Source organism: Neltuma alba, unplaced genomic scaffold, assembly GCF_004799145.2.
Source record: "Neltuma alba isolate B1F8T4 unplaced genomic scaffold, ASM479914v2 tig00011538_pilon, whole genome shotgun sequence".
Lineage (NCBI taxonomy): Eukaryota > Viridiplantae > Streptophyta > Magnoliopsida > Fabales > Fabaceae > Neltuma > Neltuma alba.
The window spans coordinates 106730-133036 of record NW_021636200.1 but is presented as its reverse complement, the minus strand read 5'-3'; the positions used below and the strand labels follow the sequence as shown (position 1 = coordinate 133036).

The following is a 26307-nucleotide window of genomic DNA, read 5'->3' as shown; positions in this document are numbered from 1 at the left end:
TTTTTGAGTTCCAACAAGTCACCAAATGTAGGAGTAATTGATTTGAAATTCACAATTGAAACATCCCCAGAAAAAAAAAATACTACTATTAGATCATTAGATCATTAATGAAATAATTGTAAGAGCCATTGTTTAGGAAAGGAAATAAAATGAGACCAACGAAAGAAATCCCATAATGAATTACGATTTGTAGGGCAGAAATGAACAACCCAAACCAGCAAAGGTTTTAAAAATCACCTAAATGCCTTATAGAATTTTTATGCTTGATCATCATTATCATGATAGAAACTATAAAAAACCAAAAGAGCTTGGGTGGGAGATAGGAATGAGGAACCTAGAGGAAGCAATCGGAGTTTCAAAGGAGAAGACAACCAATGATAACACAAGAGAGCATAGACTTTGCCAAAAATATGGGAGACCAACAAAATTGCTCACAGCAGTGAGGACAATAGCATGGTTTTATGATGAACAAATGGCTTCACAATGGCATGGCTGGTAGCAATGATGGGCTCATGGCTTTATTGGTTGCAGCAAGCAAGAGGTTGCGGTGGCGTTAGCTTTCAATTGTGTGAGTGTGAGTGAAGAAGGGTGCAGATGAAAACGAAAAAGAGCGCCAGACTGAAATGAAAAAAAAGAGCCCTAATAGATAATTAAAAGTTAAAATTCTTTTTATAAAAAAATTAATTGAACTAAAATTCTACAACTATGTGGTAGCACTTGCCTCCCTAAGTGCTACTTTATATTATAAATTGTAATTATAAATAAATTAATAGATATAATACTAGCAGCAGCATTTAGTAACATAAATGTTACTGTATTACAAATACTTTCTAAAACAAGAAATAGAATTGTGAGGTAGTATTTTTTATGAGAAAATGCTACCTCATGTCCTCAAAATGAGCCAACCATCATCTTACGCCCTGTTTGGTATGATGGAAGAGTTTTTATGGAATTAGAAGTAGAAGTAGAAATGGAAGCAGAAGTTGAATAGAAAATGAGTTTTAAAGTGTGTTTGGTATGGCCTGAGAAGTGATGTATTATTTTTAATTCATATATGTAATTAAAACAAGAAATTACTAAGATACCCTTCCCCACAAAAAAAAATTCCACCACCTAAACCCCTCCATTATCCATGATCCATCATTGAAAAAAAAAAATTCACCGCCAGCCAAATTAGACACAGCACCATGCATCGATCTAAATCAAATTGAAAAAGAACATATTATAATGTAAAACTAGTCTCGATCCATTTCAGATTTGTACAAAAATTAGGCAAAAATCTAATCTTATTTACACACCTACCATTCCTAGTTTGTGAGAGTTTGAAGGAGTAGACAATGAAGAAGTCGTCATCTACAAATGGATCGATGGCAAGCCTAAAAAGCCTAGTAAGCTTTCCTTTTCTCTATCGATCTATGCCTTTTGTTTCCTTAATTGCAATTCTTTATTTCATTTTACTAAAGAATAGGAGGCAATGAAAGAGGGGAAATGTTTTTGGTGATGATGGAAGAAGGAGGCTGAAGGTGGAGGGATGATGAAGGCCGTTGTCATCACCAAAGTCGATGTCATCTTTTGTTGTTTTTACTAGAGTCGTCACCGTCTTCTGTTGTCCTTGTCAGAGTTATCACTGTCTTCTGTCGTCCTTGACGGAGTCATTACCGTCTTCTGTCATCCTTGTCAGAGTCGTTATCCTTGCCACCGTCGCTATGGAGGACTATTGTTGTTGGTGGTATTGAAGGGAAGGAGAAAGGGCAAAGGGTAGGGAAGGAAAAAGCCTCATGGAACTGAGATTGGAACTGAGTTGCATGGGGATAGGCAAGGAACTCACTTCCATCAACAATTAAGTTCCATGATACCAAACTGCCAAAAGTATGGTTCTAGTTCCACTTCCACTTCCTAGCCTTCAATTCCTTACTACCAAATGGGGCATTAGGTGCCTGATTTGGAATATCATATTTTTCAGTTTTTTTATTGGTCATTTTTCCTAGTTCTTAACTGAGACGAAAAAAGAGGGGCTAAAAAAAAACTAAGACAAAAGGGATGTAAATCCTACTCTTTCTTACTATTTTATTTAGGGAAAATGACACATAAAGAAGCCTCAAAATAGGAAATGCCAAAATGGGAAGCTAAGCAAATGTATTACTAGATAGAGAAGTGTTGCCTGATTTGGGATTATGCAAATATTGGACAATTACCAAAAAGCCCTTCTGTCAATCAGAGTTTGAAAGCGGAGAGAGAGAGGCGTGAACTGCCACTCGTGCACTGCCCACTTGTGCTTCCTAGTTTCTCACTTCCACCATCCTCGTTGCTGCCCTAAAAATGCTGGCAAGTTGGACAGCTGATGACCCCGAAATAGTGTGTGCGTAAGAGAGCAGAGGAGTTCGAAGTGGAAGGGTGTGCTGTTTGAAGGGCAAACGTTGTCGTGTCTATTTGATTGTGTGGAGACAAAGGTTGGCACGTGGTGATTCACTATTGTAGTTAACAAGCATCAGCTGCATTTCACTGAGGTAAGTTTAGGCATTTAAGTTTCATGCTGTGGTCGACGTTTCTAGGTGAGTGGGGGAAGCAATGATTAGGCAATATTTAGATATGACGCGATGAATTTTGTGAATGACAAGAATGGTGATTAAGGGTTTATGCTGAGTCTCTGTAGCAAGCTATTTGTTTTTTATAACAAAGTTGAGAAGTGTGACATTATGGAAAAATGGGTTTTCAAATCAGTAGGAAAATTGTCTAATTGACTGGAAAGATTATATGAACAAGCTGGAAATGACAATAACATACTGGTAAATGAGTATAAAGGAACCTGAGATGACCATATTCACAGTAATGACCTTACTGTCTGATTGACTGGAAAGATTATATGAACAAACTGGAAATGACAATAACATATTGGTAAATGACTATGAAGGAACCTGAAATGACCTTATTCACAGTAATGACCTTACTGTCTGATTGACTAGAAAGATTATATGAACGAACTGGAAATGACAATAACATACGGGTAAATGACTATGAAGGAACCTGAAATGACCATATTCATAGTAATGACCTTACTATTTGATTGACTGGAAAGATTATATGAACGAACTGGAAATGACAATAACATACCGGTAAACGACTATGAAGGAACTTGAAATGACCATATTCATAGTAATGACCTTATTGTCAGTCTGTAATAGCCATATTGGTAATGACAATAAATTAATTGGAAACAACCATATTCATAGTAGCATCCTTACTGTCAGTCTGTAATGGCCATATTATAAATGACAATGAAGGAACTGGAAATGACCATAACAAACCTGGAAAGAACTAGATATTTAGTATATGTATAATAATTATGACTTAATAATGGTACATTGATGACTTTGTAGAACTATACGAGATGGTGTTAGAAGAAGGGGAAGGGTCCACAAGCAAAGGAATACACAGTGGGCTTGTGTTGTTCAGAAGGGAGTATATGGCAAAATGAGGGGAGAAGTGTAAAAATGCAAGAGAAGAAAAAATTGAAGTAGGGAAGGCATGGATGGCGCTGAGTAATGAAGAGAAAGATAGGTATAATGAGAGGGCAAAGAAAACAAAGCCAGAGAGAGGTGAGAAGAAGAAGTATGATGTTCCCTTGTACACCCGATGCTCATTGCCCGGATTTCTATCATTGGCTGAGTACGTGAAGAACAGGCGGTTAGGGCAGAAAGTTAAGAGGATGGGATTTGGGAAATTGCTTAATGTGAATGTGAAGCATCTTCCACGTGATCTACTTGTGTCATTGTTAAGATGCTATGATCCACCAACGCATTTTTTTACCATTAGGGGGCAAGGGCAGGCAATTGAAGCAAAAGATGCTCATAAGTTTCTAGGTGTACCTGATAGTGGGGAGGAAGTGAAATCTGATGTTGGTGAGGATGACCCGATATATAAGAGGTTAAAGGACACATATTGGAAGGTTCTATTTACCCAAATACTAAAGAGGATATTATCTGGGATAGAAAACGACAATTTTGAGTTCCTATTTATGCTTTATACAGTTAGAGCTTTTTTATGTCCTGGGTCAAGCACAACTGTACATTTAAGTTTGTCGAAAGTGATGCATTGCATAATGGATAGGTTTGGGAAATGTGATTGGTCAACATACATAATCAAGAACCTGTGGAAGGATATGGGAGACTTTGTAAAGATGACAAAGAAGAAGAAGAAGAAAGGAACCTGCAATGTTAGAGGGTGTCTTTATTTATTGCTGGTAAGTCAATATTTTTACCAGTCACTATAATTTTGTTTTATGTTATTGTTGCAGAAGTTTGACCTATATTTATTTGGTTTTGCAGCTGTATTTTGCTAAGCGTTTTCCATTGGGATTGTCTGTTGACTGGGGTTCAACAAGCCCCATTGAATATTGGACCGAGGAGAAGATAAAGGAGAGGGTGGAAAAAGAGAGAGGTAGCAGCATGGGAATATTACATGGAAGTAGTGGCGGGAAGGTTTACTCAGCAAGATATGATAACAGTCCAATTCTGTAGTCTTTAGATCCGGTATGTGGGAATTTAGAAAATTTATCTGACCTGAGCCTAAGTAAGTCTATTAGCAAGGTTGATGCTTGAGATAACAAGACTTTATTTGCAAATGACCATTGAGATACTGGTATTGGATAATAGTGATCAATTTTTTTTTATATCTTTATTTACTATGTATGCAGGCTTTGAAGGAGTTGAGGGATCATTTCATTAAGAAGCTTGAAGAAAGCCAGAGGACGTTAATGAAGGCTCTTGATGATAAGCTAATGAAAGTGCAGATTGGATTGAATGCCAAAGTCAAGGGGGTGGGGAATGAGAAGGCCACTGCTAAAGAAGGGGTGAAACAATTAGTGATGCAGGTGGTAACATTCGCTGAAGCAGTTGAAGACATTGACTGAGTGGTGGAGGGGATTGTAAGAGAGGTTGCAACGGGAAGTAGAGATAAGAAACTTTATGAGGATGAAACCAGCAAAGGAGATGATGAGAAGGATAAGGATGAAGAAGAAGATGACCTTCATGACAGGGAAGGAGGTCATGATTACACGATTGAGGAGGTGGAAGATGAGGGTGACCGTGATGGTCGTGGAGGTGATGATGATGACGACAAGGATGAGGAGGAAGATGACCATGATGACAGGGAAGGAGGTCATGTGGTTGAGGAGGAAGAAGATGACCCTGATGACATGGAAATTAGTCATGATTATGTGGTTGACGAGGTGGAAGATGATGATAAGGAGGTTGAGGATTCAGATGATGAGGGTAAGGAAGACACACATGCAAAGACTGTAAGCCCTACTAATGTTCCTTTGCTGTTGGATCATGAATGGGAGAGTAGTGACAATGGGGAGGAAGCAGGACTTGAAAAATCCACTGAGCTGAGGAAGTCAACAAGGACAAAGAGTTCTACAATTAAATCTCTGTGGATGGAGTTCAAGACAGCGCCGAGGACGAAGAAGCCAGAGGAGGAAAGGGATATTTTTTTTCACTTTCATATCCCATAGACCCAAGGCAGAGGAAGAGGGGAAGATGTAAGTATATCCTTGGTTAGCCTTTGGTTTTAAATGACACGATGTGTACTAACAATGACAGTAATGGAATTGAAAATGACAATAAACTATATGGGGATAACAAGTGATGATATCCCAACACTATACTTTGTCACTGACATCTGACAATTTTTGCAAGACTGTCATCAAAATGTTTGATGAAGATATAGATCGACAAAAGCTGTTTTCCTAGAGTGGAGTGAACAGAGTAAATAACAGGGTATTTTAAAATACCCTGTCTTTACACCCATGCTTATGTGTGATAATGTTTGGTGAGAATATTGTGTCAAAATGACGTTTTCACTTATCCTTTGTAGGTGCTTAACTTGGTGCGTAAGACATGATGGAGGACATGAAGGCAAAGTTGGGGCTAGGGAAGAGGCACATCTTTAATGCGGATTTCATGATGAGGTTGCTTAATTCCAAATGCAAATACCAATGACAGCAATGGGACTGGAAATGACTTGTTCTCTATTAATGGATTAACAATTTCATGTCATGCAGAACATGATGACACATGACCTAACCTGGAAAGCCTAAAAATATAAGAAGCTCTTTCTTCCTGAGTTCGTTGGCTACAACTTGGCTGAATATGATTTCATAATTGGTCTTGCTCTTATTGCCAATAGTAGTTTTGCGTTGCCATTCAGCCGAGCGTATTAGATTTCCACATATTAGACTCCATGAGTGACCAATTCGGAACTAAGGAGAGAAAGAAGAAGAAGAAGGTTGTCATCAAGGACACAGTTGAAATGGCTATGGATGAATGTGTAAGAAAAAACTCATTGTGTTTACCCTAGTTTTTGAACATGTAAAAGCATTCAACTTTCTATGTTGGTCCTGAAACATGGTGAACCACACCTAAATCTTTTTACAGAGGAAGAGGTTCAATACAATGTTGGACCTAGTCAAGCCAGGACTGGTTGGGAAAAAACCAATGTCTCCAATGATATTTGCATAAGTTCCCTAGTAGAATAACCTGTCAATCTTGTCAAACTCGAATTTTGTGTGGTAAATGAACATGTCAGAGGCATTAACTAATTGTGTTGATATTGTTGTGTCCACAGGAGGGATTGTGGGGTGCATTGCATGATGTGGCTGAGAAGATGGGAAGCTGATGTGACCTTTACCTACATAGAGGAAGAAATTGCTGGCTTTTATCGTGACCTGACATGGTGGTTGGTGAATTATGAAATGAATGAAAAACGTGACGAGGAATTGGCTCTTATTCGACAACCACAACCAAGTAAGAGCAGAAAGTCCAAGAGAAGGCGTCTGTCCTAGGTGTCTCAATGATAGGCTCATAATTCACTTGTCCTTTGTTAGATTACTGTATGTAATGTGCAATGTAGGCTGACCCAAAATTAACATATTCTTATGCTTCATAGAGATTGGTGTCCATAAATTTATGAATGTTGAGATGCATGGGGCCAATTTATTCCCTAGTGACATTAATGAATCTGAGTTTAACCACACCAAAACAGATGATGACATCAGGCTTATTGGATATGTGTTATTGGTTTCCATTTCTGGTTCAAGTCACACAATTTTACTTGAATATGTCTTGTTGGTATCCAACCGAAAATGACAACAGGTGATCTGAATATAACAATGAAAATGACAAGCATAACCTGGTATTCATACACAACATCAGTTTAACATAAACTGTCAGCTTATGCTGATTACATCACTACCAATGACCAGAACAAATTTGAAAATGACAACAGGTGATTCGAATATGACAATGAAAATGATAAGCATAACTTGATATTCATACACAACATCAGTTTAACATAAACTTCAGCTTATGTTGATTACATCCCTACCAATAATCAGAACAAATTTGAAAATGACAACAAGTGATCTGAATATGACAATGAAAATGACAAGTATAACCTAATATTCATACACAACATTAGTTTAACATAAACTATCAGCTTATGTTGATTACATCACTGCCAATGACTAGAACAAATTTGAAAATGACAACAGATGATTGAATATGACAATGAAAATAACAAGTATAACCTGATATTCATAACAACATTAGTTTAACATAAACTATCAGCTTATGCTAATTACATCACTGCCAATGACCAGAACAAATTTGAAAATGACAATAGGTGATTCAAATATGACGACGAAAATGACAAGCATAACCTGATATTCATACACAACATCAGTTTAACATAAACTATTAGCTTATGCTGATTACATCCTTGCCAATGACCAGAACAAATTTGAAAATGACAACAACTAATTCATCATTAACAAAAGATAACATCTCTATAATAGTAACTTCCTTTCATGTATTCAATGACAAGTGCACATTAAGATACTGGCCATACTTAATGCTTCCTTGTCACTGACATTTCTATCACCTTACTTACAAAAAAATATCTCCACCTAGCTCCTAACTGCAACCCTAGTCCCAAAAAGTTGACAAGGGTGGAGCATACAACTATGTATACTAAAAACTGACACATCCCTACTGTACTCAAAGCTTCATGATAGGTTAGGATTTCTATAATTCCTTCTTGTGTGTCCAGGTTGGTGACATCTTCCACATAGGTATGTCCGTTTGTTCTGGAACTATAATTCATCCTTGTTTACTTTTGGCCTTCCCGGTGGTTGAGATATAATGGGAGGTAGCAAGAAAATTTGCTCACTGACATTTCTTATCCTATAATAATCATTTGGGTGAGGCATGTCTGTTATCACCATAGGAATCATACTGCGAGCATAAATCTTTTCTTGTGATGACTTTTTATAGCAATTATCAACACAATTATAAGCATTACCATACACAACCTTGATGGCAGCACAAGCATGGCAACAAGGGATCCTCGTTATTTGCCAAGATCTGCAACTACATTGGTGTAGTCCAAGATCAACCGATGGTCTTCACGTGATGTTGTCACCTTTACTCTTTCCCCACTATAATTTTCAGCATACATATGCTCAGACCCAGCCATCATATCCATCACCTTACTGTCTATATTTGGACCAATGCAATTCTTCCATTTGGTCATCGCCATACAGGAGGCATGCAGCTTTGTTGCAACTTTCTCTCGGTGCTCATGGATCAATTAGGGTACAGTATGCTTTCTCTCATTGACCATCCATGCATTGAATGATTCTGCTATATTACTTGTAATATTGTCCCATCTTTTATATGGGAACCTGCTTTTAGCCCACCTATCTACATCCCCATGACTAATAAGCCAATCAAATAGCCTTGGAGAAAAGACTCTCATGTCATCCATTGCTGCCTCAAATTTCTCATCCGTCCTTACATATGCAATTTTATCCAATAAATGTAGTGCATCCTCCTTTGATCGGCCATTTGTTCTTGTTTGCCCCTTATTCATTTTCATAACTTTTGAACTAAAATTCCCCTTGATGTGTCTATAACAAAAGGCATGCCGTTGACCCCCAAAGATTGGTGTCACTCCTTCGATGATAGCATTGTGTCGATATGATACAATCATTACTTCCACATAACCCGGGATTTTTTTATCATATAGAAAAACCACATCCAGTCATATAGTATTTCTCTCTTGACAATTGCAATTGCAAATAGCAGCAGCTCGTTATCTACATCATAAGCTGAAGCTGACAACATTGTCTCCTTGTATGGTCTGCTTAAGTGAGTTCCATCAACATATAGAATGTGTCTTGCGCCACCCAAGAAACGCTCAATGCATGACTCGTAGGCAATGAAAACACGCTCAAACCAGTTCCCAATAGTAGTCCATTCAGCCACAGTTTTTTCATCTGTTTCCTTTAGTCTTTTCTATACCCATGGTATGAGCATGTATGATTGTTCAGGCCTATCATATATGTCTTCCAATGACTTCTCTTTTGCTCTATAAGCTTGTTTATATGTTAGATCAATCCCATACTCTCGTTTTAACTTCTTCCATATCTCATAAGTGTGCTTGTTTGCATGATCCCTCATCTCATCAATTATTATTAATGAGTTCAAACTAGCTCTTCCATTATACATCACGTCCAAGCTACCTTGGGCAGAATGAACATGCCATTTTATAAATATCGTCACTTGTAGCACATCACAACTCTTCCCTACATGATTTGCACATAGCTTCCGTGGACAACATTTAACTTTACATCTCATTGACATGAATTCCTTGTTATTCTCACGTACTTGGGCACAAACTTGTGTGTAAGTGCAAACTTGTGTGCAAGTGCAAACTTGTATGCAGACACCTGAAATACTTCTGCATTAGGAAAACATTAACCCACCCCTGTAAAAAGTCCCCTCCCTTTCACATGAACCATCCCACTACCATCCATGTCTTCAACTCCGATGGATGTATCCACATTAGGGGGCCCACTTCCTGCATCATTGTCACATTCACTAGCATTTTCTTCACTGAACTAGCCAAAATCATAACACAAACTAATGGGAGACGTATCCAGTTCCTTTTGCTGTGACATGCCCATGACTCTCTTTGTTCTGCATTCACAATGACAAGACTCGTTAACACAAATGACAAGATGAAATCATAAATGACAACAAATAGTTAGGACAAACCTCTACTTACATTTCTGCATTGTCCCTTGGTTAGGGATCCCTATGTCCTTTTTCAGCCACATACACATAACTGTTGTTCCCAATGTATTCAAAAAGGTTATACATTTCAGCATTGTCATGAAGGTCAATTAATGTCTTCTCATCAAAGGTCACTGTGTACTTAATGTCATAATTTCTTCCATCACTACCAATCCACTCAGATATCATTAGCCTCAATTCTTCAAGTGTTAGCCCATCCTTAATGCTTCTTAACCTCAAGCTACCTCTATTATATCTCACTTCACTTTCACCATTTGTCACAAATTTCCTTCCCACATGAAAGTAATAGAACAGTTCCTTCTCATAAGGTGACCCAGCTTCGAAATTCATTTTCCTTCATTGCCTGCATTGGTAACAGAAGTTGAATTATTATATGACTTAATACCATCATCATCAACTTACACGACCAGATTAGGGTTTGACATAATCATGCTTATAATTTGCAACAAAACACTCATTTCTTTCCTATCCACAGTAATGCTTCATTTTCTCAGAATCAATCCACTCCATTATTTGAATCCCCCTTCAACATTGTGTCTTTATCTAACACTAATTACTCCGACTCATTTGTGATGCCATTAAACCCCTCTCCCTCAATGTTTTTGCTTCCCCATACATTCACCCTCTGATCATTGTCCTTCCCCATAGTTTCTACATGCCCACATCATCTTCTTGCTTTGCCACCTTCTCTACCTCAAAATCGTCCAAGGGAAAGAGGAAAATCAATTAGCGCATAAAGGAGACCAATAAAAGAGAGAGACGAACAATATAGTCACTGAATACTAACATCACTTGCTTACTTCGTTCAGCTCTTGCTTCTCTTGTTCATGTACCCACATTCATGGTCCCACCAAAGTTTTTCCTCCAGCTCCCACCACAACTTTCACACCTCCTGCGGTCATTTTCTGTATTTGGCTCATGAAGGGCTTTTTGGTAATTGTCCAACATTTGCATAATCCCAAATCAGATAACACTTTCCTATCTAGTAATACATTTGCTTAGCTTCCCATTTTGGCATTTCCCATTTTGAGGCTTCTTTATGTGACATTTTTCCTTTTATTTATAATTAAAATATACTAACTACCTTTCTATTTTATTTTAATTACACAAACCTCTTATGTCCTTCGAAAACTTATATAAGTCTTTCTCAAAATTAAAATGTATATTACACAAACATCTCTCCTGTATTTAAGAATCCATTTCTATCCACTTCAATAGTTAGTTCGCTGTTAAATGTGATTTTAAATTATTTTTGACCAAAACAGTCCCTTTAACTTAATAATTATTTAGAAATTTATATTTTCCAAAAGATTTTTTTATAAAATCAAAAAATACTTCTAATACATATATTTTAAAAATTTCTAATATGCTATAAAATTTTTTAATTTTGATTTAAATCATGAAATTTTATAATTTTAATTTTTTATCACATTCATTAGAAATTATTTACTTTGATTTTTTTAAATTGTAAAAACACATTTCAAAATACATAGTTTTTGTTTATCATAAAGTTTAAATGATATAAGTTCAAAAGATTTTATAAATTCCATAAAAAAAAGATTTTATAAATTATTTAAATTTATATTTTAAAACTTTTAAACACATTTTTGTTATGAAAATTCATAAGCATATTCAGTCAAGTATATATATTTATTGAAATATTACTTAAATTTTTAATCAAGTCTTTTATATTTACCTTAATTGAATAAAATTCGTGTAACTGTGAAAATACAAGTTAGGAATTTATTAGAATGAGGAGTAAAATAGTAAATAAAATTTATTATATTATAAATTTCAATTAAAAATAATATTTTTAATTTTTTTTAAAATATTCCTATCTGTGTTAATTGATTGGATGTTTGTATAATTGATACAAATTAAAAAGATAATCAGAATATTTTACTCTTTTTATCCCTGTAATATGTTTTGGGAAAATGACAAAAAAAGGACTATTGAAATTTAAAATGACAAAATAGGCATGCAAATAACTGAAATGACCAAATGGGCATGAGGTATCAATATGGAATTTTGTCAATTCGGTAGAAAGAATAAAATGCCCCTGAACCTCTCTGAAGATATGAATTGAAAGAAAACACATAATATACCAGAAGAGAGAGAGAGAGTTGAGAAGACAAAGCTGGAGCAAGAGTCAAAATCTGGAAAGAGGAAAAAGGTAAGCAATTTTTCTGTTAAATTGCTAGTATTGCCTGATTTCTTGACTCGCTTTGTTGCTGCATGCTTGAATGGGGATGGGCTTGTGAGTTTAGAGGGTTTAGATGAAGAATTTGACCAGGATGAGAGAGTGACGCGTCGGAAATGGAAAAATGGTGGCAAACAGTAAGCATGAAGTGGTCAGTGTTGTTAAATTCATTAGTGAAATTGTAAAATCCAATATTTAAGTTGTCAATAGAGTAAGTGGGTGTGTGTGTTTTTTGGGTGTTTTGAAAGATAAATGAAATTGATTATTGGGAAACTAAAATATTGATTTATGCTTCTTTGTTGCAGGTTAGCAAGCTTTGATGACATCTAACACTGGGTCTAACATTGAGGAGTAATTTTTTTTGCGTGAATAGAATAACTTTTGAACCCTTAATTTTTTTTGGGAGAATAGTTGATAGGTAAGTTATCCTTTTTGTAAATAATGTTAACTGGGTAGGATACGTTTTGTAATCTGAATGATAAAAAAACATTAGGTGGTGGTTTAATATTAATGTTAACTTGTCATTTGAATATAAGTTATGTAACTTCTGTCATAGGCATATTGGTTTTTGGTAAGTATTATCACTTCAGTAGTTAATTCCATTATACATGTAGTAAAGTTTGAATGTTATTGTAAACATATTATGATGTTCTTCAGGTGTACTTGCATGCTATTTTGTCAACACATTTTACCATTTGCTTAATTCCTCCAAGGGAATGGTGAAAGTTGCCAATGGGCATGACCGGAGTGGTTAATTTGATTACAAATGTTGTTATTCACATTACAAATGTTGTTATTATCATTATCGGGGTAGTGAGTGGCTATGGCATGTCATCTTACAAGCATGTGTGTGTGTTCATTGTTGCTGGGGCTATTGATGCTTGAGGTTGCAGGATTCAAGTTTTGGAAATTTAGAAGCTGATATAATGGTGTTCAGAGACTATTTAATAAATCTGAATTATATATTACCATGTTCTGAAAGTGGAAATAATTTACAGATTATATATTACTGCTAGTTGAAATGTTTTGAAGGTTAAAAGCTGATTCAATACTTGTAAAATATTTGTATATATATGAGTATGTGGGTTATTGATTGTGAATTGATGCTTGTGGAATTAAAGTATCGAGGCATAAAACTGATTTTCCTTTCTTTTTTTTTTTAAATCTGCTGGTTTGAGGATTGAAGAGCTAGAGATTAAAAACTGATTTGGACATAATGATTTATGTCTCTAAGTGCTGAATTATGATTGTGTTGTTTGAATCAGATTGTTTTATAGCCTGTGAGCTCAAAGTAGAAGCTGAAAAATCAGTTTCAAGTTACTGAATTATGCATTCATGTGGTGGCTAGTGAATCATGACCTTAATTCAAGACGTGACGAAGCATTGAGTTTATTTTCATCAAATGAAGCCATCACACTGACCAAAAGATAGCATCTATGATAGTAGTAAAGATTACGTAAATTAAACATATAATACTTGTGAAAGTAGTGTCCAGATATTATCAAAATACTTGACTTATGGTTGTAAATTGTAAGTTATGATATTTGTTGGCTTAATTTAAATATTTTTTGGGATAATTTCACTAAACAAGTAATTATAATTACAGCATGCATAATGAAAGTTGTAACTTCTGTCATGGCATTTGCAACTCAATTATTTGTACCCTAAATTACATCTCCTTGGACCCAAATTTCACTACACACGTAATGGGATTAACAACATTCATAATGAAAGTGACCACTTTCGTATTTCCATTTGCAACTCGTTTATTTCAAACCCAAGTAACATGTATTTGGAGCCAATTTCACTACTCCGATAATGATAATGACAACATTTGTAATATAAATTACAATTTTTGTAATGAGAGTTATCATCTTGCTATTGTCATTTGTAACTCGTTTATTTCAAATCCAAGTAATATGTATTTGGAGCTAATTTCACTATTCTGATAATGATAATGACAACATTTGTAATGTGAATTACAACTTTTGTAATGAGAGTTATGATTTCGCTATTGCCATTTGTAATTGGTTAATGTGAAATGAACTTAACATGTATTTGGAGCCAATTTCACTACCCTGATAATGATAATGACAACATTTGTAATGTGAATTACAACTTTTGTACTAAGAGTTACTATCTCGCTATTGCCATTTGTAACTCATTTCTTTTAAATCCAAGTAACATCTATTTTCAGCCAATTTTACTACCACGATAATGATAATAACAACATTTGTAATGTGAATAACAGCATTTGTAATCAAATTAACCATTCTGGTCATGCCCATTGGCAACTTCCACCATCTCCCTTGGAGGAATTAAGCAAATGGTAAAATGTGTTGACAAAATAGCATACAAATACACCTGAAGAACATCATAATATGTTTACATTAACATTCAGACTTTACTACGTGTATAATGGAATTGACTACTGAAGTGATAATATTTACTAAAAACCAGTACGCCTATGACAGAAGTTATATAACTTATATTCAAATGACAAGTTAACATTAAGATTAAACCACCACCTAATGTTTCCTTGTCATTCAGATTACAAAACATATCTTACCCAGTTAACATCATTTACAAAAAGGATAACCTACCTATCAACTATTCTCCCAAAAAAATTAAGAGTTCAAAAGTTATTCTATTCACGCAAAAAAAATTACTCCTCAATGTTAGACCCAGTGTTAGATGTTATCAAAGCTTGCTAATTTGCAACAAAGAAGCATAAATCAATATTTTAGTTTCCCAATAATCAATTTCATTTATCTTTCGAAACACCCAAAAAACACACACACCCACTTACTCCATTGGCAACTTAAATATAGGATTTTACAATTTCACTAATGAATTTAACAATACTGACCACTTCATGCTTACTGTTTGCCACCATTTTTTCATTTCCGACGTGTCACTCTCTTATCCTGGTCAAATTCTTCATTTAAACCCTCTACACTCACAAGCCCATCCCCATTCGAGCATGCAGCAACAAAGCAAGTCAAGAAATCAGGCGATACTAGCATTTTAACGGAAAAATTACTTACCTTTTTCTTCTTTCCAGATTTTGACTCTTGCTCCAGTTTCGTTTTCTCAACTTTCTCTTTTTTGGTATATTATGTGTTTTCTTTCAGTTTATATCTTCAGAGAGATTCAGGGGCATTTTAGTCTTTTACCGAATTGACAAAATTCCATAGTGATATCTCATGCTTATTTAGTCATTTTAATTATTTACATGCCCATTTTTTTATTTTAAATTTCAACCGTCTTTTTTTTTGTTGTTGTCATTTTCCCATATGTTTTTCATTAGATCATAGTAATACTTGATAGGCATACTTTGTTAGTCCAATGGTCTTGGTCTGCATGATCCCTGCTTCGTTGAGAGGGGAAGAGAGAGATTACCGAACTACATTTTCTCTCTTCTTCGATCGTCCCCGTCCCAACTGAGGGAACTGAAACCTTGTCATCGATTCCTCCCTCCCACGCACAGGGAAGCCTCTTGAATTCCATGGCGGAATTCCTCGATTTAGAAGCACAGGATGGCGTTCGAATGCCCTGGAATGTGATCCCAGGCACTAAGCAAGAAGCCATCAACTGCGTTGTCCCTGTCTCCGCCATCTACACTCCGATCAAGCATTTCCCCAATATGCCCGTACTCCCTTACTCTCCCTTGCGTTGCCGAACCTGCCGCGCCATCCTCAATCCCTTTTGCATCGTCGATTTCGCTGCCAAGATCTGGATTTGCCCGTTTTGCTTTCAGCGCAATCACTTTCCTCCTCACTATGCTTCTATCTCTGATGAAAACCTTCCCGCTGAACTCTTCCCTCAGTATACTACGATCGAGTATGAGACTCCCGGGGAAGTGGCTTCTATTCCACCCGTTTTCATGTTTGTTGTTGATACATGCATAATTGAGGAGGAAATGGCATTTTTGAAGTCGGCTTTGTCACAGGCGATTGAGCTGTTACCTGATAATTCGCTTGTTGGTTTGATCACTTTTGGGACTTTTGTTCATGTTCATGAGTTGGGTTTCGGTCAAGTTCCCAAGACATATGTTTTTAGAGGTTCTAAGGACGTGACTAAAGACCAGCTTCTTGAGCAGATGAGTTTCTTTGCTAGGAAGCCGAAACCAAGCGCTGGGGTTATTGCTGGTGCTAGGGATGGGCTGTCTTCTGAAAGCATTGCCCGATTCTTGTTGCCTGCATCTGAATGTGAATTCACTTTCAATTCGGTACTTACCATTTCGAAATATCTGTGTTTGAGACGTTCAGAGGAATTAGTTGGGATGGGATTACTTGCCTGCAAAAGTGAAATACGGTAATTTTATGTTGTTTCTGTTGTGTTTGGTTCTATAATTTGATTTTTGTTTCTTTAATTAACAGGTTTTGGAGGAGTTGCAGAAAGATCCTTGGGCAGTACCTGCTGATCAGCGTCCAACCAGGTGCACAAGCACAGCACTCAGCATCGCAGCCAGTTTGTTGGGGGCATGTGTACCTGGTTCAGGGGCCAGAATTATGGCTTTTGTTGGTGGGCCAGCAACTGAAGGACCTGCTTCTGTAAGGATAACTGATCATGGTCATCTAAGATTGAGTGGAAAATTACTGCGTCAGTAGTCAAGCCTAAGATGCTATTTTATTGATTGAATGACAATCTTTTAGTAGTAGGTATTAGGATAAAGATATATATAGCATATGGTAGCATTTGGTTGGTAAACTGGCATTTCACTTTATTACGCATGGTATCATGGAGTTTACGATGTGTTTGGCATGCTTGCACCAGAGAATGTGGAGTACCTGCATTCGGCTTTTGTTGTTGTTTTTTTATTGTTATTTTTTGATGGACATTATTATTACTATTGTTGTTGTTTGCAAACATTTAGGTCTTGAATGTCAGGTTTTTCACGCCACATATTAGTATGAAAATATTGAAACAGTGATAACATTGCTGTGTTTATTGAACTCGGGAGAAGAGTGCATATACTACTTGGCCAGAGTGTGGGTATGACCGAGAGAGATGAATCTAGGGTAAATCTAGGTTAAATCTAATTAACATAAAATAAATGTAAATACTGAAACAATATAACAGAAGGAAAGCAATAATAATCATAGCAGAACAAATAAGATAAGTAATCATAGTAGGACAAATAGGATAACTGATGAGATAAGTGAAACACAGTCGTTGGCCTGGACCTCAGGGCTGCCAACAAGCTCCTGTACAAAATGACCGGGCAATTAAAGAAGGGTCAGATGATTACCCTGCCTCAAGATTTTGGATTCAGTCAAGGCTCGGTGAATGTGGTAGTAATTTTTGGTACCTCCAGTTTACAATTTCCTGGTTGAACTTCACAAATGTTTGAACCTTATGAGGCCCCATTGAAGTTGAAGCATTAAAACGTCCTTTGTTGGTTTCATATTTGATGCCCTGAAATATAAAAACTCTTAAGATTGTATATTTAGTTTGGATTTTTGTACTATAGTATACTTACATAAGTATGATTTTTCATCACATTTGACCAATTACTGAAGCTTATCTGATTCTATCTATATTTACAGATTGTGTCAAAAAGTTTATCTGAACCTCTTCGCTCCCACAAGGACCTGGATAAAGATTCTGTGCCACATTACCATAAATGTGTAAAATTCTACGAGGGGCTTTCAAAACAGCTTGTACATCAAGGTCATGTACTAGATCTCTTTGCTTGTGCTCTTGATCAGGTAATGATTTTGTTTTATGGAAGATTTTTCCTTCTTGTACTTGGCATTCTTGGTGTTTTCAGTCAATAGATGACACATGATTGCCTTTGCCTTCAGCCTAAAACTCTTCTCTGCTCTTGTTTAGTCAGATACAGAATATTCAAAATTTAAGTGACTCTAACTACATCTGGTTTTATTCATTGTTGACTTCTTTATCTTATGTTTTGATATATACTTTTCAGTGCAGTGTGCGCTAAAGTTGAAATTTATTTTCTGTAGCTATTCTAGTATAAGAAGAATTTAGTACACATTTATCATATGATGTTGTGGTAACTTCAGCTTTGGCCTTGCTTGGTGAGCCACATATGATGAAGACTGATACTATGGGTAGCATTGGATGGATTGAATAAGCTATTAATTGTATAAATGTTTGTGCTGTCTAGGGGTTGTTATATCAACATGTAATGTGTTATAGTTGTTATGTGAATGCTGACAAGATGGAAGTAATATCTTACCCTGTATGAATTAAAAATTGAGGGAAACTAGTATTTATCCCTTTGAACTTAGGTCTGATTACAAAATTGGCAATGGCCAGAGCAACGGGCGGGTTGGGCAGCCCGGCCCCAAACCCGCAGCCCGCCCGTTTATGCATTAATGGGTACGGGGTGGCCCGTACCCGTACATAACCCGTTTAAGCCCGTCCCTAAACGGGCTGGGTTAAGTGGGCGGGCTTAAACGGGTTATGGGGAACCCGTTTAACAATTAGGTGCTGTTCAGGGGCTGTTCGCATTCAAAAATCAAAATAGATGAAAATTATAATACCATTAATCAAAATCTAAACTCCATAGTCCATACAATCAGAAACCATCACAAATTTCTAATGTTCAAGGGTTCAAGCTTCAAAAGAGGACAACCACAAATATAAAATTGTAAAGGATTAATCATCATCAAATCATCATCAATCACTCATCATCATCATCACCACCATAATCATGAGCTTCTTCTTCAGAGTTACTTGAGGAAGTGGCTGTACTTGGAACCAATGACTCTTGCTCTACAAAACAAATTAAAAAAAATCAATTCATTAATATTTAATAACAAGATAAAACAATATAAATTGAAAATATTGTTGAAGGTTAAAATACCAGTAACGACATTTGCACTCTCAATAAAATTATCTAGTTCAAGGTCATTGAGTCTTGGAGTACTACTGCATAGCCAATTTTGAGCACATATGAGTGCCTCAACCATCTTTACAGATAAAGAGCTCTTGAAATTATCCAGTATTCGACCCCCAGTACTGAAAACTGATTCAGAAGATACTGTAGAGACTGGTGCAGCCAACAAGTCACGTGCCATTACACTCAAAACTCTATACTTGGGAGCATTCACTTTCCACCATGCCAAGACATCAAATTTTGGATCACAAAAACCACCTAAATCTGCTTGAAGGTATTCATCTACTTCAGAAATTTTCTTTGCATTAACAACGGTGTCTGCAGTGGCCAGGAACTTTTGAAATGTAGAATCAGTATCATCATGAAATAACATGTCAATGTCATCATCCCCAGTTCCAACACTATCATGGACTTGCTGTTGATCCGCTGTTGATCGAGATTTAGATGTTTCACCATGATCAAGCTCAACAACACTAGTAAAATAGTGATCATACAATTGATACAAGACATCCATAGTCTTTTTCAACATGGCTTCTCGCTTTGTAGGTTCAGGAAAAATGTCTTCAAAAGCAATCTTGATATATGTCATCTTGAATCTAGGATCAAGGATCACTGCTATGATCAACAACGGATTCATTTTTTCTGCTTTTCCCCAGTACTTATCATACTTTGTCTGCATTCTCCTTGCCATGTCACTCAAGAGAGAGTACTCACTTGCTGCACTTCGATGAAGGTGAGTCTGAATTGCAACTATATGCTGAAAGCATGTACTTGTTGTTACAAAATTTGATCCAGAAAATTTGAGGGTCTTAGTGTAGAACAACCTCAAAAACACAAGAAACTCTTTAGCCACACTCCAATCATATGCAGTAGGTGGTTCAGCTGTGGCCCTTCCTAATGTTGTGTCAATGACATCAGCATCATCATCATCATTATCATAACTTAAGACAACACCCTGTTGGTTTGAAAACAGTTTAACCTTTTTCTTAAAGTAATTCTTGTAATCTTGATCTTCTTCTTCCATCCTATCAAAGACTTTGATGAACTTGACAGCATTTTCCAACATCAGATAAGTTGAATTCCACCTAATCACATGACAAATAAGAAATAAACAATTAAGAATTATCAAGTGAAAATAGACATAATATGAAAATAATACAATTATAGTGCAAATAATACCTCGTGGGGCAATCCAAAGTCAGCAAACTCTTCGAATCAATTTTTTCCTTTTCAACAAGCTCCTTGAACCTCTGTAGCCTAGCTGGAGAAGATCTAACAAATTTAATTGCATGCCGAATAAGTTCAATAGACTTATTCATTTCTTTTAGACCTTCACCAACAATCAGATTCAAAATATGAGCTGCACACCGCATTTGCAAAAACTCTCCATCACATATTAGACCATTCCAACTAAGGGTGGAAATAGGCCAGGCGGCCTGTCAGGGGCCTGTGGTCTGGCCTGGCCTGGCCTATTTAGATATTAGACCAGGCTCAGGCCTGTAAAAAGGCCTGTTTGCTTTATCAGGCCAGGCTCAGGCCTGACAGTAAGCCTGTGAGGCCTGTCAGGCGGCCTGGGCCTGTTATTTTTTTTTTTTATGTTAAAATTATAAATTGATAGGAGGGATTTTGTTATTCTAATTGGTTAATTGAGAAAACTCCATCCACATAAACGTGTTATCTAGAGCCTATTGCATGCGTTATTTCATTTCCATTCTCTATAATAAAAATAATTGATATATGTATAATGACACATATTTAAACAGAGAAAGAAAACATAAGTGCATTTAAAAAAAAAAGCATCATTCATTTATTTGATCCATGCTTATAGAATATATATATATATATAGAGAGAGAGAGAGAGAGAATTGACCTATTATGTTTTAGACCGTATATATGTGTGCTCAATCTAATTCTTATTATAATAGTTACTTAATTAATTTAAATAAATAAATAAATTATAATAACTGTAATTTTTTTTTAAAAAAAACAACCATGTGTAACAACAAGATCAAATATCATTTTGTTAGTAAATTAGTCTGAATAAATGATAAATTTAAAATATAAAAGGGATTAAGGATGTTTCATATTTTAAACTAGATCTAGTCATCAACTAATTTTTATACTAGAGATAGGATGAAGTGATATTTTTATATCAGAATGAAATTATGTTTTCTAATAATTTTTCATATTAGATTTTTTTTGGGCCTAAGGGGACATGTTTTGCAAATTGTATTAATTTGATAATTTCATATTTTTTGTTTGTATTTTAGATCAATTAGGTTGAATTATTATAATTTTGAATTGATTTATGTGTGTTTAAAATTTATTAAATAAACAGGCCTGGCTTGGCCTGGTTTGTTTCCACCCCTAATTCCAACTCTTCAACTGTTTCTTCAAATAGGCAATTGCAGTGTCATTAGAAGAAGCATTGTCAACTGTAATTGTGAAGACTTTTTCAATGCCCCAGCTGAATAAACAATCCTCAATTTGCTTGCCAATTGTATCCCCTTTGTGATTTTCAATGACACAGAAATTTAAAATCCTTTTTTGTAAAGTCCAATTCTCATCAATCCAATGTGCAGTCAAACACATATAGTTGGAGTTTTGTATTGAAGTCCAACAATCAGTGGTAAGGGACACACGGCATTTAGATCGCTTGAAATATCTTTTCAAACGTTTTGCTTCCTCCAAATAATTGGTAGCAATCCCTAGCAATTGTCCATCGTGAAGGTATCTGAAACCTAGGTTCAAACTCTTGCAAAAGTTCTTTTAGACCCTCCCCTTCCAAAACTCGAAAAGGCAATTCATCCTTTATGATGAACCTTGCAAGAGCCTTTCTACATCTTTCTTGGTTGAACAAGCGATACGATTGAGATGATTGACAAGACATAGCAGTCAACATGGTTTGTGACTTGCTTGCTTTGTTTGGATTCTTGGGACACTTCTCAAAATGCCGCCACAACTATTTTGTCCCAGTTTTAGTTGGATGACTTGCATAATCTATGCCACAATAATTACACTTCGCCCTATGTTTCCCTTTGGTTTGGGTTAATGGCAACCTTGTAAAATGATTCCAAATATCAGATGTTAGCCGTCTTTTCCTCTTCGTTGGTGGCGCTACTTCTTCAGCATCTTGTCTCTCATTATTATTTTTAGCATGTTGAACAACAGTACTTGGGTTTTCAGTTGGACCTTCCACACTTTCCTCTACAACAGTCTTAGCTTTGATATTGTCTTGCTGACTTTGTGCCATTCTTCAATTTCCTTCTCAATCCAAATCAAATTTAGCAACAATAATAATAGGAGAAATAAAAATAATAATACTTTCCCAATTTTTCCAAAACCAAACCAATTTTCAGTTTTTCACTTAAACATAATCAAACTCACTCATTATGAAATGAATATAGAACACAAAATCATCAACAAACAAAATTGCAAGAAGACCGATGTTTGTCAAAATGCACACACAGAGACCAAAAAGGAAATTGCAATATCAATTATATATTGCAAATGCGGTGTGCACACAAATTGTTTCAATAACAGACTAACAGTTATATATAACATCAGGATTATGCTTTATCTTGTTAATAACATCTAAAAGCTGATCAAATCCTTTGCCAGAGTAGTCCGCATGCATGTCAGTATAGTGAATATGGTAATACCCAGGTCAGGGAATTGTGCAGATGAGGCCAGATGAATATCTACATTTACATATAATATACAAAATCCAATAAAGCACGATGACTTGCTATGTAAAGTTTCGACATTTTTTAGTTGTGTATTTTCATCAAACAGCTTATGGGCGTGAACCAGGCTGAAACAACAATGCAAAACCCAACATGAAAAGTAGAAAACTCGATATAGGAAGAGGAAGTTGAAACCTGCCAGCTTTGTGAGTATACCTATAGATTGGTGACGCCGTGACTGCGATCCTTCGTGAGAGATAGAGACTACTCAGGGAGATTGAGCTGGCCAGCTGGGAGCCTGGAATCGGCGAGAGAGACTGAAAGATCAGCAGCAGAGCAAGTGGGTGTGGGGAGAGCCTGAGAGGCGAGGCTGTGCAGTGGAGAATGGAGACCGAGTAGATTCAGTTGGGACTTGGGAGTTGGGTCTGTGACTTCAGGACATGGAATTGGCCATAGAGACACCGAGTGATAGTCACCGAGGAGGCGAGGATGCGAGGACTCGAGGTCGACTGGAGTCTGGAGTTGGAGACAGACACCGAGCGAGTGAGTGACGGTCTGACCGAGGCGAGGACGAGGCGACTGGTGAGGACTCGAGGGGATCACCAGATCAGGGGAGACAGAGACCGAGTGACGGTGAGTGGTGACCGACTGGAGCTGAGATGAGATTTATATTAGAGATCAGATTCAGGGGTCAGGGCGAGGATTCGAGGTCGACTCGAGGGGATCAGCCGATCAAGATTGAGGATTCAGTGATTCACTCAGGCTCAGCTCAGCGGGAGTCCGGGACCGGGAGTGCGGAAGCCGGGAGACGGGAGACCGACGAAGACGAGATTAGAGAGGAGAGAGTGAGAGATCAGAGTCCGAGAGAGCAAAGGCGATAAGGCGTGAAGCGGTTCAAACTAGACATTTAGATTTCAGAATTTCAGACCACAGACATTCAATCTTTCTTTCGGTTTCGGAGACGTAGAGAGCCAGAGACGGACACGGTACACGCCTACACGGACACTCACTCGGACTGGGCTTTCAATTATTGGACTGCAGGACTGGGCTTGGGGTTATCAATGTGTCATTTTCTTCAATTTAAAAAAAAAAAATAAATGGGCGGGTACGGGCAGCTTGTGCTTGTGCCCGTAGCCCGCCCATTTAATTTGTAAACCTGCCTGTTTAAGCCGCTCGTTTATTTTCTTTTTTGGGCGGGCCCAAACGGGCCCAATTTCGCCGGGTTGCAGGTGGGTGGCCGGGTTTCGGGTTACATGCTTAGCCCTAATTGGCATATAAGCTTTAGAATGTCACAATAGCTCGATCTGTTTTTTTGGTACCTGCAACATCCATTGAATTTCAGAATTTGTAAAATTTAATAGAGAACTAAAGTAAATTTTTGTTTACATTTTAAAGTTCATAGACGAATTTTGTATATGGGCCATAGTTTTTTTTTTGGGGGTGTGTGCACGTGCTTTTTGGGGGGGTGTTAAATGTAGTTTCCCCAAAAAATAATATTAAATTCACGGATTAACATGGTCTAGTAATACTTGTGATAGGAGTTTGTAACAATGATGGTAATAATAGTAGTGAGAATGGTGAAGCTTGCAACTGTGATTATTGTGGGCAGCTGCAGGCTGGTGGTAGTGGCATTGGCAATGGTTGAGTGGTAGTGTTAGTTGTTGGAACCTGCAAGAAACAGTAGAAGTGGTGGCGGGGCCACAATAATGGCAATAATATCTTTTATTCGAATTATATGAAGTTCCATAGCAATGCTTATCTCTCCCTTATTGGGTATATAGATTGTAGTTATGTGGTAATGATTCTATGAAAGGTCCTAGCAATATGGTGGTGTTTGGTTTGCTGAATCTTACATCACTAATGATAAATAATGTGACATTTCTAGAATGTTACAACATGTTTTTGTCAAATACTATGTGTTGGAGGAAATTTGGGCTTTCTGTCAATTTCATGGGCCTATTATCATGTGACGTAGTTTTCCTTTTGTGTGTGAGATTAGTATCCCTAAAATCATGGGACTTATTTTCTCTTTTAATCTGTATTTATTATCCGAGATTCTAGGAGTACAATCAGATCTGATTTTATTCTCTCTTTTTCCCTATATATGTAACACTCTATTTCCCAATGAAATATAAGAGTTGTTACCACATAGAAATTACATGGCATCAGAGCCTTGGTCGTCCAACCTATGACGTTTAAGGCAGCTCTAATGAATCAGCCACGAGTCTTCCATACTGAGGATGAAGGCGTATGCTCATCCTTAAGCGAGGAGGGCTCAACCAAGACTGGTTTAGGATCACACGGAGGGGATCACGGTGGACACAACTCGTCACACCTTGGGATGTTGAATGCGACATCTAATTCTCTTCCCCCAGTGTTGATCACACATCGACTCAATGGAAATAACTACCTCCAATGGTCCAGAAGTGTTTTGATGTTTGTCCGAGGGAAAAACAAAGAAAGGTATCTAACTAAAGATCCACCTTCAGATGCTAATCAGACTCAAATTGCAATTTGGAATGCTGAAAACAACATGGTAATGACTTGGTTGGTGAACTCAATGACAGTTGACATCACTGAAAGCTATTTGCTTGCAGTTACAGCGAAGGAATTCTAGGATTCAGCCAAAATGACCTATGCTGTTAGGGAAAATACAGCGGCTATTATCCAAGTAAAACGTACCCTACCCTGGTTAGTTCAAGATGACAAGACTATCACTTAATATTTCACTGCTCTAATCAAGCTTTGGCGGCAAATTGACCTCTATGAGGTCTATGAGTGGTCTTGTACCAAAGATAGAATATACTATAAGCAACTCATTGATAAAGAAAGGTGCTATGAACTTTTCCTTGGCCTGAATGATGGATTTGAAGAGGTATGAGGAAAAATTACGAGTATGAAGCCCTTCCCATCCTTGGAGGAGGCATTCAATCTAGTCTGTTGTGAAGAAAGTCAAAAGATGCTAACTCAAATTGGTTTGAAGTCTCTTAATGAGATGTCAGCAATGACTGTCAAAGGGAATCAGGGAGATGCAAAAGGAAAAAAACTAGAAAGATGGTGTGACCATTGTAACAAAGGTGGTCACACTAAGGAGATCTATTGGAAACTCCACGGCAAGCCTACCAATCAGAAGTAGAAAAAGAAAGGGCTGTTAGCTAGCTCAGGAGAATTTGAGGGGGGGTCATTGAGCACTGAAGAACTTCAAGTTTTGAGAAAAATCTTAGAAAAACATGCACCTGTCTCGGCTAAACCAAGTGAGAAAAATACCCCTTTAGTCACTTTAGCACAAGCAGGTATAGCTCTTACTAAGGCTCTAAGTGGTACAGTAAAAACCAAAAATATTTGAGTTGTGGATTCTCGAACAACAGACCATATCTCAGGTTGTAAAGAATTATT

At 36.8% G+C, this 26307-nt stretch overlaps 1 protein-coding gene and 1 long non-coding RNA gene across 2 annotated transcripts in view; one reads left to right on the top strand and one right to left on the bottom strand.

Annotated features, from left to right (window-relative positions):
* Positions 1–868: 868 nt before the first annotated feature.
* On the bottom strand, positions 869–15864 carry LOC114714731 (uncharacterized). Its single transcript, XR_003737476.1, has 4 exons — positions 15765–15864; positions 12688–12692; positions 1237–1240; positions 869–878 (listed from the first exon to the last, which is right to left on the bottom strand). It is a non-coding gene; the product is annotated as an uncharacterized LOC114714731 (long non-coding RNA).
* Positions 15863–26307, top strand: part of LOC114714730 (protein transport protein SEC23) — a 27878-nt gene continuing 17433 nt past the window's right edge. The window contains exons 1-3 of the mRNA XM_028899502.1: positions 15863–16585; positions 16737–16910; positions 17907–18068. Coding sequence (XP_028755335.1) covers positions 15863–16585; positions 16737–16910; positions 17907–18068 — 1059 coding nt within the window. The remainder of the gene's footprint in view (positions 16586–16736; positions 16911–17906; positions 18069–26307) is intronic.